Here is a 14,655-nt window from a genome sequence, read left to right on the forward strand (position 1 = left end):
CCCCCGCCGGGAGCAGAGGCGCGGGGCGCACGGCCGCGGGGCGCTCTGCCCCGGGGAGGGCGCTGGACCCGCGCGGGGACCGCACGGCCGGAGGCGAGGCGGGGCGGGGGGCGGGGGGCCGGGGGGCGCACGGCGGGGACGCGGGGGGCCGAGCGGGGCGCGGGCGGCGGGCGGGGGCAGGTGGCCCGTCCCGAGCCCGAGGACGGCGCCGGGTCCCCCAGGCGCGCAGGGGCCCCCAACACCCGGCCCTTACCAGCCGCCGCGCCGCACGCCGGGGCCGCCAGTCCGTCCGTCCGTCCGTCCGTCTGTCCGGGCGCCGGGCCCGCCCCTGCGACGTCACAATACCTGGAGCCCCGCCCACGGGCCGCCGCCGGGTCCTAGCGCGCGCCGGGGCGCGCGGGGCGGGAAGTGGGGGCGGCGGGGGGCGCGCGGGGCCTCCCCGAGGCGCGCGGGGGGCGCCGGCGGGTGCAGGAGGGAAGCGGGGGGCGGCGGCTTGACCCCCGGCCTGACTTGGAAGCACCCGCGCGCAGACGCTGCTTTCGGGGCCGCTGCCCACGTGGCCGCCCCACCTGCCCGGCGCGCGCAGACATGGCGCCGGCGCGAGCGCGGCCGCGTCCCGGGCGGCCGGGAGCCCCGCATGCGGGTCCGCGCGCGCCTGGCCCTGCTGCGGGGCGGGCCCGGCCGGGGCGGGCGGGCGGGCGGCGGGAGCGGGCGGGGCAGCCAGCGGCCCAGGGCTGTCCTCAGCGGGGCCCGCGGGCCTGCAGGGGCCTGCACTGGGGTCGCCTTCCCGGCCCTGGGCGGTGGCCTGGCGGGCGCTGCCGTGGTGACCCTCACGCACCCGCCCTGCCAGGTCTCCCCCGGGCTTGCGCGAGAGCCCGGGCGCGGCGGTGTTACCCGCCCTGCCGCTGCCCGGCCGGCTCCTGCCTAGGCCCGAGGGGAGCCGCAGGGCCCGTCCCAGCCCCAGGCGGGGGATGACAGCGCGCCCCGCGGCGAGCGCAGCGCAGGAGTCTGTGCGGCAGCCACAGGGGCCTGGAGGCGCAAGGCCGAGGCCAGGCAGAGAGGTGGCCGGGAGCCTGGGGCGGAGCCGCACTGCTGCAGGGGCTGACCGGAGCCCAGAATAACCCAGGCGCCAGGTGGCCTCCCGCGGCCAGAGCCTGCCCGGCCCTGGGCTCAGCTCCCGTCAGCCACGTGGGTGCTGCCGGGGCCACTTGGGAAGGTGCCCAATCACCATCAGGCTTCCGAAATGAAAAGTGGACACAGTGACCTTGTCCTGGGTGTGGGGACAGCGGAGCTCACTGCCACCTGCCTGCCCGTCTCCCTAGGGCCCCCCTCTCGGGACTTGGGGCGCAAAGTTTCAGACACAGGGCTTGCACATAACTCCAAAGCCTGCGCTGGGCCATGGCAAGGGGCAGAGAAGGCAGAGAAGGGCACCCCAGGGACGCCCCGCATGGGAGGTGCTGGACTCCATCAACAGGCTTAGTGGGGAATGTTACTGAGACGCAGAAACGGCCAAAAACATCCCAGAAAATACGAGATATAAAAGTACAGAAACGAAGGATGCGCTGAGGGCTCTCTGGGCGGCCTGGCTGAGCTGAGAGCAGCAGTGGCGTCGCCAGGAGCAGCCCGAGCCGCGCCGTGGGAAACGAAGCCGGAGCAGGTGTCCCGGCTGCTGGCTGACTCAGGGACAGGGCACGTGAGCCGGGCCGCGGCTGCGGAGGGCTGGGCAGGGGCTCGGGGGGCTGGGCTCTTCCAGGGTCAGCGCCAGACGCCGGGGCCCAGGCTGGCGGGGGCAAGGACCAGCCCTGGGCTCGCGCGTTCATGCCTAAAGCCAAAGAGAGGAGACCTGGGAGCCAGGGGAGGGTCACAGCAGGGCCTGCAGACGTCCCTGGCCAGAGGGGCAGGTCCTGAAATGCGAACCCCCCAGGAGGAGGAGCAATACTTCTAGGAAAAAAGACCCCCAAGGGGACTTTCCACCAGCAGGCCCACCTGGGGCCCTGGCGCTGGCGGAGCCTCTGCAGGCGGGAGACCGAGCACGGGGGAGGAGCAGGCTCACCCCGCAGACTTTCCCGGAAGAAAGAGCTGTGAGAGCAGCCTGTGAGGACGTCAAGCCCCCCCTCCCCCTGCAGCAGGGGCCCCTCTCAGGGAGGAGGTGCAGGCTCTGGGGGTGCAGCTGTCACCCTGCCTCACTGGGGGGCGGGGGAAAGCACGCGTTACATAGTAAAAACTAGTTGATAATGTTGCATTTTGAAATGATTTGCCACTATTTTAGAATAAAAAGAGGCAAAACATTCTCCTTTCAAAGCCATACCAACTCGGAACCCTCTTCCCAGCAGCCTGCTCACACCTGTCACGCAGGAGTTTTAAGTGGGCGTTTGCACACGTGCCCAGGCTGGCCGGCCCGCACCACACCCGCTCCACACAAGTGTGAAGTAGAGCCCCCACCCCGCCCTCCACCAGGGGAGCCGCGGCGTCCACACGGGCTCCCTCAGGCCGTGGTGTCCACAAACAGCCGCAGCAGAGGATTTGGGCCTGGACCTAGTTCCTGAAATTTAGTATTTTCACAAACGCGTTTCTCGTGCCTGCCGGTCCTGGAATGTCCCCCAGACCCGGGACGGAGGACGGCTCCCTGGCCCCACTGAGGTGGCTGGTTCTCGGGGCGTCAGGCCAGAGAGTACTCGAGAAAGACACAGGTGCCTTAAAAACAAGAGAATCGAGTTCCTGAGGCCCGGAACTCTGCCTGAGGCTTGAAACTGGGACAATAAATTCGAAGAAAAGTGACTGAGGAAGCCGCCACCGCCCTGCCCCACAGAACTCAGGTCCCCACCAGACCCGCCTGCCCAGCCACCGCCATGTCCAGGGACGCCCTGGGGACTCTGGTGGGTGCTCTGCACAGAGCCACCAGGGCCAGGAGGGCAGCAGATCCAGAAGGTTCCAGGAGGCAGGAGGGCCTCTGTCCATGTGCTGCGGGGCCAGCGCTCAGGTTCTGCCCAGACCGCCCTTGGCCGGCCGCCCCACCACTGGCCACTGGCCCCTCGGGCGCAGAGGCCATACATGAAAAAAGGGGCACAGTAGTCACACTTTGTAAAAACGATTATTTTAACACCTTTGTTGAGATCTAATTCACATCGTAAAATCCACCTATTTTTTAAAAGATTTATTTATGCAAGAGCTGGGGCACAGGCCAGAGGTGCGGGGGGGGGGAGTGAGAGGATTCACCACAGACAGAGTGGGGAGCAGAACAGGCAGATCTGCTGAGGGGAGCAGCGGGGAGACAAGAGAGGTCTGCTGCGCCATGTGGGTAGCTCCCTGGCCAGCCAGGGATGGAATTCAGCTGCAGAGGCTGCGGACAGCTTCACAGTGTGGTGCTTAACCCCTTGCGCCACCAGGGAGGCCCTAAAGTCCACCTATTTAAGTTGCAATGCAGTGACTTGCAGTATATTCACAGGACAGTCAGGGGTTGGGGTCCTGCAGATGAGCTTCCATCATGAAGGTGCAGAGCGCCCCAAACAGCTCCCTGGTTGGTGCAGGGGGCTCTTAGCTTACACCCCTGCCCAAGGGGAGTGGCTGAGGGGCATCTCCAGACCCTCCCCCCACGCGGCTGTGTCTGGGGACCCTCCTCAGAACTCAGGGAAGGCGCCGCTCCCTGCCCATCCCGACCACTGGCTACACCTGGACCAGCTCCCGCAGCACGGCTAATGTCCTCTGAGGCCACCTGCGATGTGTGGGCTCCACATGGCCCCTCCGCGGCCCCCCGCCAGCGCCCTCCCCTGGGTGCTGGGCTTCCTGCGTGGCTCTGGCGGAGGCACCGCAGCCCCTCAGGTCCGGCAGGCCCGGAAATCCCACCCCTGCCCGGCGCCCCTTCCCCGGGAGTCCCAGGAGCCGGTTCCCCCAGGAGGCGGCGGTGTGGCCGCGGCACTCGGCCAAGTCCAGCTTTGGGGGCTGCGAGCCAGGCCAGCGGGTGGGCCGGGCATGTCCGGGAGAGTCAGCGGTCAGCTGAGTGACCGGGCACGCGTGTCCCCCGTGAGTGTCACTGGCACGCTTGTGGCCAGCACCCGTCCACTTCCACAATGTTTTGTCCACAACGAAGCCCTTCAACTACCAGCGGTCTCCAGGCTGGGGTGGGGCGCCCCCTGCTGTGGACCCCCAGTTCCGGGGCCGTGCTGAAGGCCTGCAGCGCCGGGGTCTCGGGTGGGGGTCTGGGCCCTGGGGGCCTGCTGGGCTGGGAGGGTCCCCGGGGCGCAGGCTGCGGGCGGCTCCCCGTGCGCTTCCCCGGCCGGCGGCCCCGGCGGTCCCCGTGGATTCTCAGCACGTTGGGGGGCCCCTGGGGGGTCCCTCCCAGCCCCATCTCCCCCGCGGAGCCAGGTGGAGGGGCCTCCGGGAGGGAGCGGAGCGCAGGGCCGGACATCGCCCTCCGGAGGGGCGGGCGCACCCCTGCAGCCTCGGAGGCGGCGCCCACGCCGCAGCCGGGCCTGGGCGGGGCGGCTCTGACGCGGCTGGGAACCCAGCGAACCCGCTGGACCGGCCGGGCCTCCGCGGGGAGGGCGGGAGCCCGCGCCCAGGCTGGCCCTGACGGGACGGCTGAGTCCCAGCGGCCCCCTGCCCCCCGCGCCCCCAGGCCCGCGCCTGGCCCCTCAGCCTGCGGATGGGAGCTCGCGCCCCCGACGCCCCCGGGGGGACCTGCTGCGGAGCCTGGTGAGTGGCCTCCGCTGCCGCTGCCGCCTCCCCCGAGCCCCCACAGGCCTGCCTCGGGGCTGAAGGTGGGCGAGTGGGGGGCGGAGGTTTTGGGGTGCTGAGGGTTGGGCGGCCGAGGATGGGGGCGGGGACAGAGGGTCGGCCGCAGGCGGTGGGAGGGCCGAGATGGCCAGTGCTCTGCAGAGGGCTGGGCCTCCCACAGCAGGGGGACACCCCAGGAGACAGCCCCTGCCTGCAGAGGTGCCCCAGGGCAGGCCCCCCAGGTCGGCCCCCCGCCCCACGAGGCACAGCCGGGCAGCCCCCGCATCTGCCTCCACCTCTGCCCAAGCCCGTCCCCCTCAGAGGCCACTGGTCATCCGTGTCCTTTTTTTTTTAGAAGTAACTACTTTTTTAAAAAAAAGGATTTATTTATTCATGCACACAAGAGCTGGGGCACAGGTCAGAAAGGGGGAGGTGAGAGGACTCCCCAGAGACAGAGCGGGGAGCAGAACAGGCAGATCCACTAGACACACTTCTGGGGAGCAGCGGGGAGGCAGCTCCCTGGCCGAGGATCGAACTCGTGCTGCAGAGGCTGGGGACAGCTCCGCAGCGCTGAGACTATCCTCTGCGCCCCCAGGGAGGCCCCCACCTGCGTGTCTTTCTAGCAACACGGGTTCACCCTGTGGACGGGCACATGTCCCTGACGCAGGGGCAGGAGCATCTGGGCACGGGCAGCGCCCGCATCTGCGCCTGGGTGCAGAGGCTCCAGGGTGTGGCTGCGCACGGGGGCCTCCGCTGGGGCCCCAAGCTGCCACGGCGTGTTCCCCCACTCTCCACAGCCCCAGCTTACACCCCAGACCCTCGCAGGTGCCCCTCGCCCCGGGGTCCCAGGTGGCACCGGCCGGCGCTGTGGACACCCTGCCCGGCGCACCCTGTAACCACACCTGCCGTGGCTCATTTCTCCAGACCGAAAGCTTGTTTCAGGAACTTCAAGAACATTTTCAGGCTCTGACTGCAACACTGAACCTCAGAAATATCCTTTGCTCTCTGAGAACAAACGCCAGCTGGCTCGGGCGGCTGCCGGCCACACGGCCTCCTTGCCGCCTGCTCCCGCCAGCGCCGCGGGTGGCCTGCCAGTGCGCACGCTCCCCGCCACTCTCCATGGCTGCAACCCCCCCGCACCCCACAGCCAGGGGCCTGCCAGCCCTGCCCAAAGGGCTCCCCCAGGGCGTGCCACCCACGCCCCACCTCGGCCTGCTGCCTGGCGCAGCCGGGAGCTCACACGGCTGAGCAGTGCGGACAGGCCGTCGGCCTGTGTGTGCAGGGGCGGCCGCAGGCCTGCGGGTCTGGCGTCTCCTGAGCACGGCCTCGCTGAGCTGCAGGAAGGCAGCTCCTGGCTGTTCTGTCCGCAGCCTGGGCGCAGAGAGCAACAGCCTTGCTTCCGGGGCCATGTCCATCAAGGGCCAGTGCCCAGAACTGAGCTCACAGCACACAGGTCGAGGCGAGCCCCAGGCCAAGGCCTCCCATGAAGGCTGCGCCCCGTTGTGCGCCCTGCGGGCTTCCTGCAGACTTCCCGGCCACCCTCCTTAACCCCGCACTGGCAGAGATGGGAACCCGCATCCGGGACATGCAGAAGGACGTGGACCACCTGATGGTGCAGGCGGGGGCCGCGGGCTGTGCGGGGGACCCGGGGTGCCGCCCGCAGGAGGCTGAGAGCAACTCCCCTCCTGACCCGTCCTGACACCCCAGGTACTACTTTGTTCTCTGGGGCTTCTTGGACGCCCACACACACGCTCTGCCGGGACCCCGTAGATGTGCACGAACACCGTGGGAAACGCCACTAGTGAAACTCTGGATTTTATTAAAACACTTTCCACCCTCACCCCTCAAATTAGTGTCCCCTCAGGCACAGCCAGGAGGGAGGGGCCGCTGCAGGCAGGGGCAGAAGGGCAGGTGCTGGAAGTTCCCACGGACGGAAGGATGTCACTGACCCTCTTAGATGACAACCGGGGGTGCGCACCTGCCGAGGATGCCTGCTGGGGGTAGGGCTGCCTCGGCTCCTCTGCACCCTGACTTGCCTGGGCAGGTGGGAACAGCTGGGCCCCACATCAGGGTGCTCTGTGCCCTGCTCACCTGCAGAGCCCGCGGCCCGCCAGCTGCCCACACCGGGCGTCCCTTCACCGAGGTTTCTGGACAGCCATGCCGTGATAGTCAAGGAAAGGCTCTGCTGAGCATTCTGGGTTTGGGCTTATTTAACTGCACTGACCAGCATCTGAGTGACCAATGTCTCTGTCCAGGCTCCTCCTGACGCCCGAGGACACGCAGCCAGGCGCTGCAAATGTGGTGAAAACGACAACTGCAGTTCTTGAGGGATAACCTACACGAGTTCCGATTTTTAGCATTTAATTTAAAAATGCATTTTAGTAAAATAAAAGAGCAAAGGCCGGCCCACAGGCCATCCACGCCAGGCTGCAGTTCGACCACTGCCCGACACGCGACCACAGCGGGCCTGGCCTGCAGGGCCCACAGCCGGAGTCCCTCCTGCTGAAGAACCGCAGCCCTGAACCCACTGGGGCCGCCTTGGATGCGCATCACAGAACCCCACTCCTGTGCACCCCGCACACCCTGCTCTCCAGGGACAGTCGCCCATGCCTTATCCTTGGAGATGACGGTCCTGGCTCCCACGGCCCAGGGCCGGCTGGGAGCCTCCGCCTGGGTGGACCAGCTGCCCCCGGCATGGAGGCCACGCCCGCCTTCCCGCTGCCCCTGGAGCTGCCCGGTCTGCTTGCCGCAAGGGCAGCAGCAGGCCAGGGGTGTCACCCAGGAAGGAGGCGGCACTTTACTTTTGGTCACGATGATGCACGTTTAATTCAAACTTTTAAAATTACTTAAGTAGATTACATGGCACAATTTAAGTTCAGTACACCTGGGGCTAAAATCACGATGGCATCCTCTGACCGGGAGACCTCAAAGGGCTTAGCTACGGCCATGGCCACGGCTCTGATGGGACCAGGCAGACGTCTGGACACAGGTGACCAGACGTGTCCTTAACCAATGACACACAGTTTAAAATCCAGTATTTTTAAAAAGATTTATTTATTTATGCATAGAACTGGGGTGCAGGCCTAAGGCGCAGGGGTGAGAGGACTCCCCAGAGACTGAGTGGGGAGCAGAACAGGCAGATCCACTGAAATCCACTGCTGAGGGGAGCAGCGGGGAGACAGGAGGGGCCTGGGGTGCCCTGTGCGTAGCTCCCTGGCCGGGGATTGGACTCAGACCATCCTGGTAATAGCACTGAGGCTTTAACCCCTAGGCCAACAGGCAGGCCCCCAAAATCCAGCACCTTCAAGAAACCGGATAGACCAGAAAGCTTCAACCAACCGCTGACTGCAACAGGAGCCTCGGTGCGGCCACACATGCTGCCTCCTCTCAGGGAGGCCCGAGCTGACCCTGCCACATCGGCCTCGCAGGAGATTTTTCGGCCTCTTGTGAATTCGATTCCTCTTTCAACCGTCCGCGACGTCTATGAGCGGCTGCTGTTTTCCACCACCTGTGACACACTCAGAAGAAACCAGAACCCCCCACAAGCAGGTGTCCACGCCCCGAAACTCTCTCACCCCTGGGCTGGGTCAGCAGGCGGCCAGCAGGCAGTTCTCTCACGGACACACTTGGGGTTGACGCAGGACCAAAGACCACGCCACCTGTGTGTGACCCGCAGTGCCCCCAACACTTGGGGGAACACAAAGCCCAGCGAGGGGGGCAACTGGGCGTGAAACCCGACCCCCTTCTGTATGAAGCTCCCAAGCCTCATCTGTCACCACAGACCTTTGCCAGTCGCTGAAAATCTCCACTCGGACCCCCATGCTGGGCGAGGGGGGTTCCCCGGGCCCCCCATGCTGGGCGAGCGGGGTCCTTTCAGAACTACAGCCTGGGTCACACCCCAGCCAGGTCCCAATGCCAGTGCCTGTGCCCCAGTCCCGAGGCTGCCCGGCCCGACCCCAGCTGCCGCCCTGGTCACTTCACTGCAGGTGACCGTCACCCCTGAGGCTGCAGCCAGCCTGACTGCCCAGCCTCGGGTGCCAGCGAGGGCACTGGGGCCCTGGAGCTACTCCTTGTCTTGAATGGATTTAAGAGGTTCAAAGCACCCTGGGCTCTCCGCTGGGTGCCCTGGTGTGGGGCCAGTCGGGTGCCGGGCTGGGCCGTGTCTGCTGGCCGCAGGCGTCCCTCTCAGCTTCTGGGGAGAGAGGCAGCCCCCCAGAGGCCCCGTGGTCATTGTCCTGCAGGCCCGGCGAGGCCAGGAACACGCCCTGCATTTGCCTGAGCTACCGGAGCAGGTGAACTCTGGTGGGGTTCTGGAAGCCTGGGCTGGGCAGGTTTGCGGGTCGGTGTGGATGGTAGATGCCCCAGCTCCTCCCTGGTCTGGGCTCAGGGCTGAGAAAAGGCAGTCGCTTCCAGACACATGGGTCACTCGGCGCCTGGAAATGTGTGTCCAGGGCGCCCCCTGACCCCTCGGGGCCCCTCACAGGCCCCGCCGCCTGCCCAGGCGTCCGCGGTACCGAGTCACGCGCCGCTCAGCACTGACCCGTCTCCCCGGGACTCCCTTCTCCTCTCGGCCGGCACGGCGGCCTCCGGCGCAGGGTCCCTCAGGCCTGTCCGTCAGCTGCCCCGACGGGCCCGTTCCCGGAAGCCGCCAGGAAGGTCGGGAAGCTGCGCCTGGAGGCGGGGTCGGCCTCTCTGTGGGCTCACCTGGGTCAGAGCAACTGGCGAAGGCAACAGGGCGGGCGGGGCTTGGGGTGCTCAGCAGGTTCCGGGACAGGAGTCACGCCGCCCCGCCCCGGCCCGCCACCTGCCTCCCGCCTCCCGCACCCGGCGCTGGCGGCCAGGGAAGCCGAGGACGGCTCGGGAGGCACGTGGCCCGGGAGTGAGCGAACACCCGGCACGGAGAGAAGCGCCAGAAGTTCAACTGCGTCGCGGGCGCGGCACGTGGAAACACGGGGCGAGAGAAGAAAGCGCCACCGCACACACGCCGGGCGCCTCCGCTCAGGCTCCCTCGCCCCCCCACGCTCGGCCTGCGCAGGGCAGCCCCGGGCCCCACCCCCGCCCAGGCCTTGCAGCACAGCTTCCCCTCCTGTCCGGACCCAGGACCCGTCCCGGGGGCCGCCGGCACCCGCACCGCAGCTGGGCGTCTGCCTGCCCGCGGCCCGCTCCCAGCAAGGATGCCGCCCAGACGGTCAGTCTTACTGAGGCCCGAGCCTGCTTGCCCCAGGAGCGGCGCTTCTCCTCCTGCTGCAGTGGACACCCGCCCGGGAGCAGGCCGGGGCTCCCAGCCAGCAGGGACCCCTGCTGCGCCCTGCCCCAGCCGCCACCCAGGCCCGCCCCGTCCGGTCTGTGCGCTGACTGGCCCAGGAGGAACCACCCATCCCGCCGAGGGCAGAAGGCCCAGGCCGGGAGACCCAAGTACTCGAGACAGTCCCAGGAGGGGAGGAGAGGGCTCCTCCACGCCTCCCCCGCAGAGGCCCCGGAGGCGGGCCAGGGGGTCGCCCTCATCCCCGCAATATCCTGGAAAAGCCCCACAACCGCTGCCCGGCCTGCTGGAGCCAGGAGCCCCAAGTGTGCGTCCCGCGGCACCCAGGTCTGGGCCCTTTGCAGGCCGAGCCACGTGGGGCCGGCGCCCAGGGCCACCTCTCTGGCATGGGCTGTTAAGGTGCTGGCCTCGGCCGTGACCATCTCGGAAAGGGGATGCCCCGACGGGCGCACGGGGCTGGGGGAGCAGCGGGACGGGCGCGCTGACACGCAGGAGCCTCTGGAAGCTGGTCAGACGGGTGGTGCCGGCAGCCTCCCGGGCTGGCCGGCTCAGAGATGGACGACTGACCTCTGGCCCAGCGGCCGAGGCAGGGCCTGGCTCCCTCCAGGGGCAGGAAGGAGGCCCCAGCACATGGGCGGCGGCCCCATCAGGGTGTCCTTTATTTCTGAGAGTATTTACAGGGGTGTCAGGACAAGCACCCAGCCAGGCCAACCGCGCGGGCTCAGTACCGGTACTTGGTGGAGTAGTCCTTGGGGGACACCACCAGCCCGCGGCCCTTGCGGGCGCCCCGGTACACAGTCTCGATAATGTCGATCATCTCCTGCTTGTCCTCCATGGCCCAGTTGATCTTGTTGTTGTTGCCGGTGCCCAAGTCGATCATGATGTGCTTGTTCCTGCAGAGGGGAGGCGAGTTCAGCCGCCCGAGGCCGCCAGATGTCCGTGGCTGGACACGGAGCAGCCCCACCACGGCGGGGCGGGGGGGCAGCGCTCCCAGGGCTGCCGTCCAGAGCTCCGTGGCATCACCGACACAGGCCCCCCCAGATGTGGGCCCCGGTCCTGCCCAGCGAGCCCGGCTCAGGCCGCTGATCCGGGAAGGCAGCGAGCAGGGAGAAGCAGCACGCAGACGGGACAGCTCTGCTCCACACCGGCCGCTCCCCGCACCACCCTCTGCACCCGGGGTGCCCGCAGCATCCAGCGCTCGGCACGGGACGCCTGTCCGGGGCTGGGTGGCCACAGACCCCGACACAGAGATCACAGATAGAACTCACTTCTGGGTGGATACCCCAGGAGCTGAGCTGCAGGAAACAAGGTCGAACCCCCCACTCCATCTCCCCCTCCCCAGCTTCTCTGCTGCCTGGAGACCACCAATGCCTCAAAGGGGCCGCACGGGAGCAGCTGGGGCCCCAGAACTGCCCAAGGGCCTGCAGGCAGTGTGGGCTCTGGAAGGCTGACCGAGGCCTCCCCTGGCATGGGGCCTCCGGGAGGGCACCCAGCAGCAGGGCCTTCCCGACGGCCCAGGGAAGAGCTGGCCGCCCCTTGGGCCCGCCTGTCCCCCCCACGTCTCAGCCACCATGGCCATGAGTCTGTGCTGCCCTGTTAGGCAGGGCACGAGCCAGGGCCCAGGCGAGGCTGCCCGGCCGCCCCCGTGGGGCTGGGCCTCGGGGACGCGCACGTGAGGCAGGGGCTAACCAGACGGAGCCGCACCCCGGAGCCTGGGTCAGCTGTGATCTCACCAACCAGCCCCAGTGCCTGGTCAATCCCTCCCTCATGGGGGCATGGCCCGAGCAGGAACCAGGGCACCCCCCGCCCCCGCCACAGAGAGCGGCTGTCAGGCTTGTCACCCCATGTTTATGTGCAGCGATTCATTCTGGGGTCCCGGGGCGTCACCAGAAGCAGAGAAAGGCTGACCCGCGCAGCGGGAAGCTGATTATCCAGCTGGTGCTTACTGAGGTGACGCTAACGGACCCCAGCGCCCGTCTCGGAGTCTAGGCTGCCTCCCCACAGCTGCCCGCGAGTGCACCACACCCGCCCCCAGCCCAGGATGCCAGCCCCGGGGCAGAGGCTCTCATCGCCCCCTCGAGCGGCCAGGACCATGCCGGGTGGGCCGACCGGCCGAAAAGGCGTTTCCCTTCGGGGGGCGGGGCTGCGGGGGGCGCGGAGCTGGCCCGGGGCTCACGCTGACCCTGACAGCTCGGCCCCGGGGACGCACCTGAAGAAGAACATGACGGTGCAGGGATCGTACAGCTCGTACATCTTGTTGAAGTCGGGCACCTCCGTGATGTCCACCAGGTAAATGACCGCGAAGTTCTTGACCTGAGCGAAGCACACGGAGCAAGACCCCGTGACCCCTCTGTGCTGCGCGCCCAGGCGCTGGGGGCGCGCATCGGGGGACAGCTTCTAAGCTGAGCCCCGGCGTGTTGCCGCCGCGCTGACCCACCAGGGGACGCGCCTGGACGCTGAGCGGGCCAGCAGCTGCGAGGGGCCTGGGAGACGCCCGTCATTCCCGCCTGGCCTCCCCAGCAGCACCGGGCCCGGGTCGCCTTCCCTCTCGCATCCTGCCTGACTCGGGGGCGCTTTCCTAGATAAATCTTAACAATCCCCAAAAAGAAGCCTTTCAGGGCGACACACCGTTGCTCCTCGCAACCCTCCTTCTGACTTTTCAGCCCCACAGATACGTCAGCTCACGGCACCCCCGCCCTCACCGCGCCCTCACCGCGCCCACGCCCGCCTCTCCTCGGGGTAAACCCCAAGTCTGGGAACAAAGGGGTTAAAGGCATCCCAGGGTCTCCTCAGGCGCTCATGCCAATGGACACGTTGGGAGTCACTAAACTGCCCCGAGATTCTGACACCCTAGCCCCCCGTACTCTGACTGACCCGTGCCCAGTCACCCTGGCGCCCGCCCAGTTCTCTCCGGGGTGAGAACCAGTCCAGTCTGGAGGGTCCAGTCTGGAGAACCTTCTCCTGGCTCCACCCAGCACTGGACAAAGGCTGCACTGCGAGCAGCTGGGGCAGCGCCCCAGCTCGGGGACAGGCATGGACACCCCGGGAACTTGCAGCCGCATCCCGGAGGAGGCGCCTCGGGAGCGCGACGGGGCGCCCGCCAGGCCAGGAACCCGAGCAGGAGCAGGCGCCGGGCGGGCGGGGGCCAGGCGAGCGGCGGGGACCCCCGGGTCGCGGCGGGCGGTGGGGGGTGCGCTCGGGCAGATGGGGGGGGCCGCGAGTGGGGAGCAGTCCGCAGGCCGCGGCCGTGCCCGGGGCCCCACAAGGACAGCTGCAGGGGCGCCGGGCGAGCCCTGGACCGGGCAGCCGGCGGGGCAGGGGTCTCCGGCGGGGGCAGGAGGCGCTGGGGCGCCCCGAGGGCGGCCGCGGGGCCACCGCACACACGGCGAGGGGGGCAGAGTCGAGACGCGCGAGCCACGGCCAGACCCAGACCCGCTGCCCGCGGCCCCGGGGCCCCCAGCTCCCCGCCCGGGCAGAGACTGGCCGAGGAGCCCGGACGCCCCGCCCTGGCCCGGGGGTGCGGCGGCGCCCCCCACCGCCCCTCCGCGAGCGCCGCGGCCGCAGCACCCGGCCCGCGGGCCGCCCGGTCACCTCGGGGGCGGCAGCCAGAGCCGCGCGCAGGACGCGCCGGACAGCCGGCCTGGCCCGCGGGGTCCTCCTGAGCCCCGCCCCCCCCCCCCCCCCGCGGCCCCGGCCCCAGGTGCGGTCCCCGCGGCCCCCCCCGCCCCCCCCGGCCCCAGGTGCGGTCCCCGCCCCCCCCCGCCCCGCCCCGGCCCCACGTGCGGTCCCCGCGGCCCCCCCCCGCCCGGCCCCCCCGCCCCGGCCGGCCGCCCGGCACCTTCTCGGCGATGCTGTAGAGCACCTCGTCCATCTTCATGCACGTGGGGTCCCAGTCGTGGCCGAAGCGGATGACCACCACGCGGTCCTCCTCCGACAGGATGGCCTGGTCCACCTGCCAGCCGTTGTGCAGGTGCGGCAGCATGTACGACATCCTGCGGGGGGGGGGCGCGCGTCACGGGGCGGCGGGCGGGGGACCCGGCGCCCCCACACCCGCCCCGCCCCGCCCCCCCGCCAGCGACGCCGGCCGGCCGGGCTCCCCGGGGCCGCACGCCCGACCCCCCCGCCCCTCCACCCCGGCGCCTCCGGCCTCCGTCCCGCGCGCGGGGGCCGCGCCCCCCGGGCTCCCCGGGCGCCCCCCGGGCCCGGACGCACCTCCCGCCGCGGACCGGCTCCCGCGCTGCCGCCTGCGCCGGCGAGGAGCGTCCTGCGTGCGCGCGCCCGGCGGCGTGCGCGTGTCCGCGCGGTGCGTGCGCGCCGGTCCCCGGCCGAGGCGCGGTCTCGGGGCGGGGGCGGGGCGAGGCGGGCGGGGGCGGGGCCGGCGGGCGGGGCCGGCGGGGCGGGGCGAGGCGGGCGGGGGCGGGGCCGGCGGGCGGCCCCTGAGCCCCACATTGCGCGGGGCGCGTCCGGACACGGCTCGCGCGGTCGTGGCGCTTCCTCGGCGTCGCCGAGTCCGTCCGCCGCCGCCTCGCGCGGGGCTGGCCCCGGGAGGGACCCCGGGAGGGGCCTCGGCGCGGCCCGGCTCCCCCCACCCCACCGCCGCTCCCCCCGCCCCCCCCCGCCCCGGCCGGTCCGGCAGAGCGAGCCAGGCCCGGTGGGCGCCGCGGACCCGACCGCTCGCG

At 69.6% G+C, this 14,655-nt stretch overlaps 1 protein-coding gene across 2 annotated transcripts; it reads right to left on the bottom strand.

The window, feature by feature from the left end:
• Positions 1 to 10,583: 10,583 nt before the first annotated feature.
• Positions 10,584 to 14,235, bottom strand: TXNL4A (thioredoxin like 4A). 2 transcript variants are annotated; one of them, XM_037509680.2, is made up of 4 exons: positions 14,189 to 14,235; positions 13,839 to 13,968; positions 12,186 to 12,289; positions 10,584 to 10,869 (listed from the first exon to the last, which is right to left on the bottom strand). In XM_037509680.2, exons 2-4 carry the CDS (start codon positions 13,965 to 13,967, stop codon positions 10,698 to 10,700), a joined length of 405 nt encoding a protein of 134 aa, XP_037365577.1. In that variant the 5' UTR covers position 13,968; positions 14,189 to 14,235; the 3' UTR covers positions 10,584 to 10,697. The 2 variants fall into 2 exon arrangements, with proteins under 2 accessions (XP_037365577.1, XP_037365576.1); XM_037509679.2 differs by having other exon boundaries at positions 13,815 to 13,968.
• Positions 14,236 to 14,655: the final 420 nt, after the last annotated feature.

Source organism: Talpa occidentalis, unplaced genomic scaffold (genome assembly GCF_014898055.3).
Source record: "Talpa occidentalis isolate TD23 unplaced genomic scaffold, MPIMG_talOcc4v2.1 talOcc4.13, whole genome shotgun sequence".
Taxonomy (NCBI): Eukaryota; Metazoa; Chordata; class Mammalia; order Eulipotyphla; family Talpidae; genus Talpa; species Talpa occidentalis.

Bases quoted from the DNA above. Each gene is read 5' to 3' on its own strand.
- TXNL4A (XM_037509679.2), bottom strand. From the start codon at position 13,967: ATGTCGTACATGCTGCCGCACCTGCACAACGGCTGGCAGGTGGACCAG. The intron at 12,290-13,814 runs GTGCCGGGCGGC...TGCTTCGCTCAG, and splicing joins TCTACAGCATCGCCGAGAAG to GTCAAGAACTTCGCGGTCAT. The intron at 10,870-12,185 runs GTGCGTCCCCGG...TCCCCTCTGCAG, and splicing joins ACCGTCATGTTCTTCTTCAG to GAACAAGCACATCATGATCG.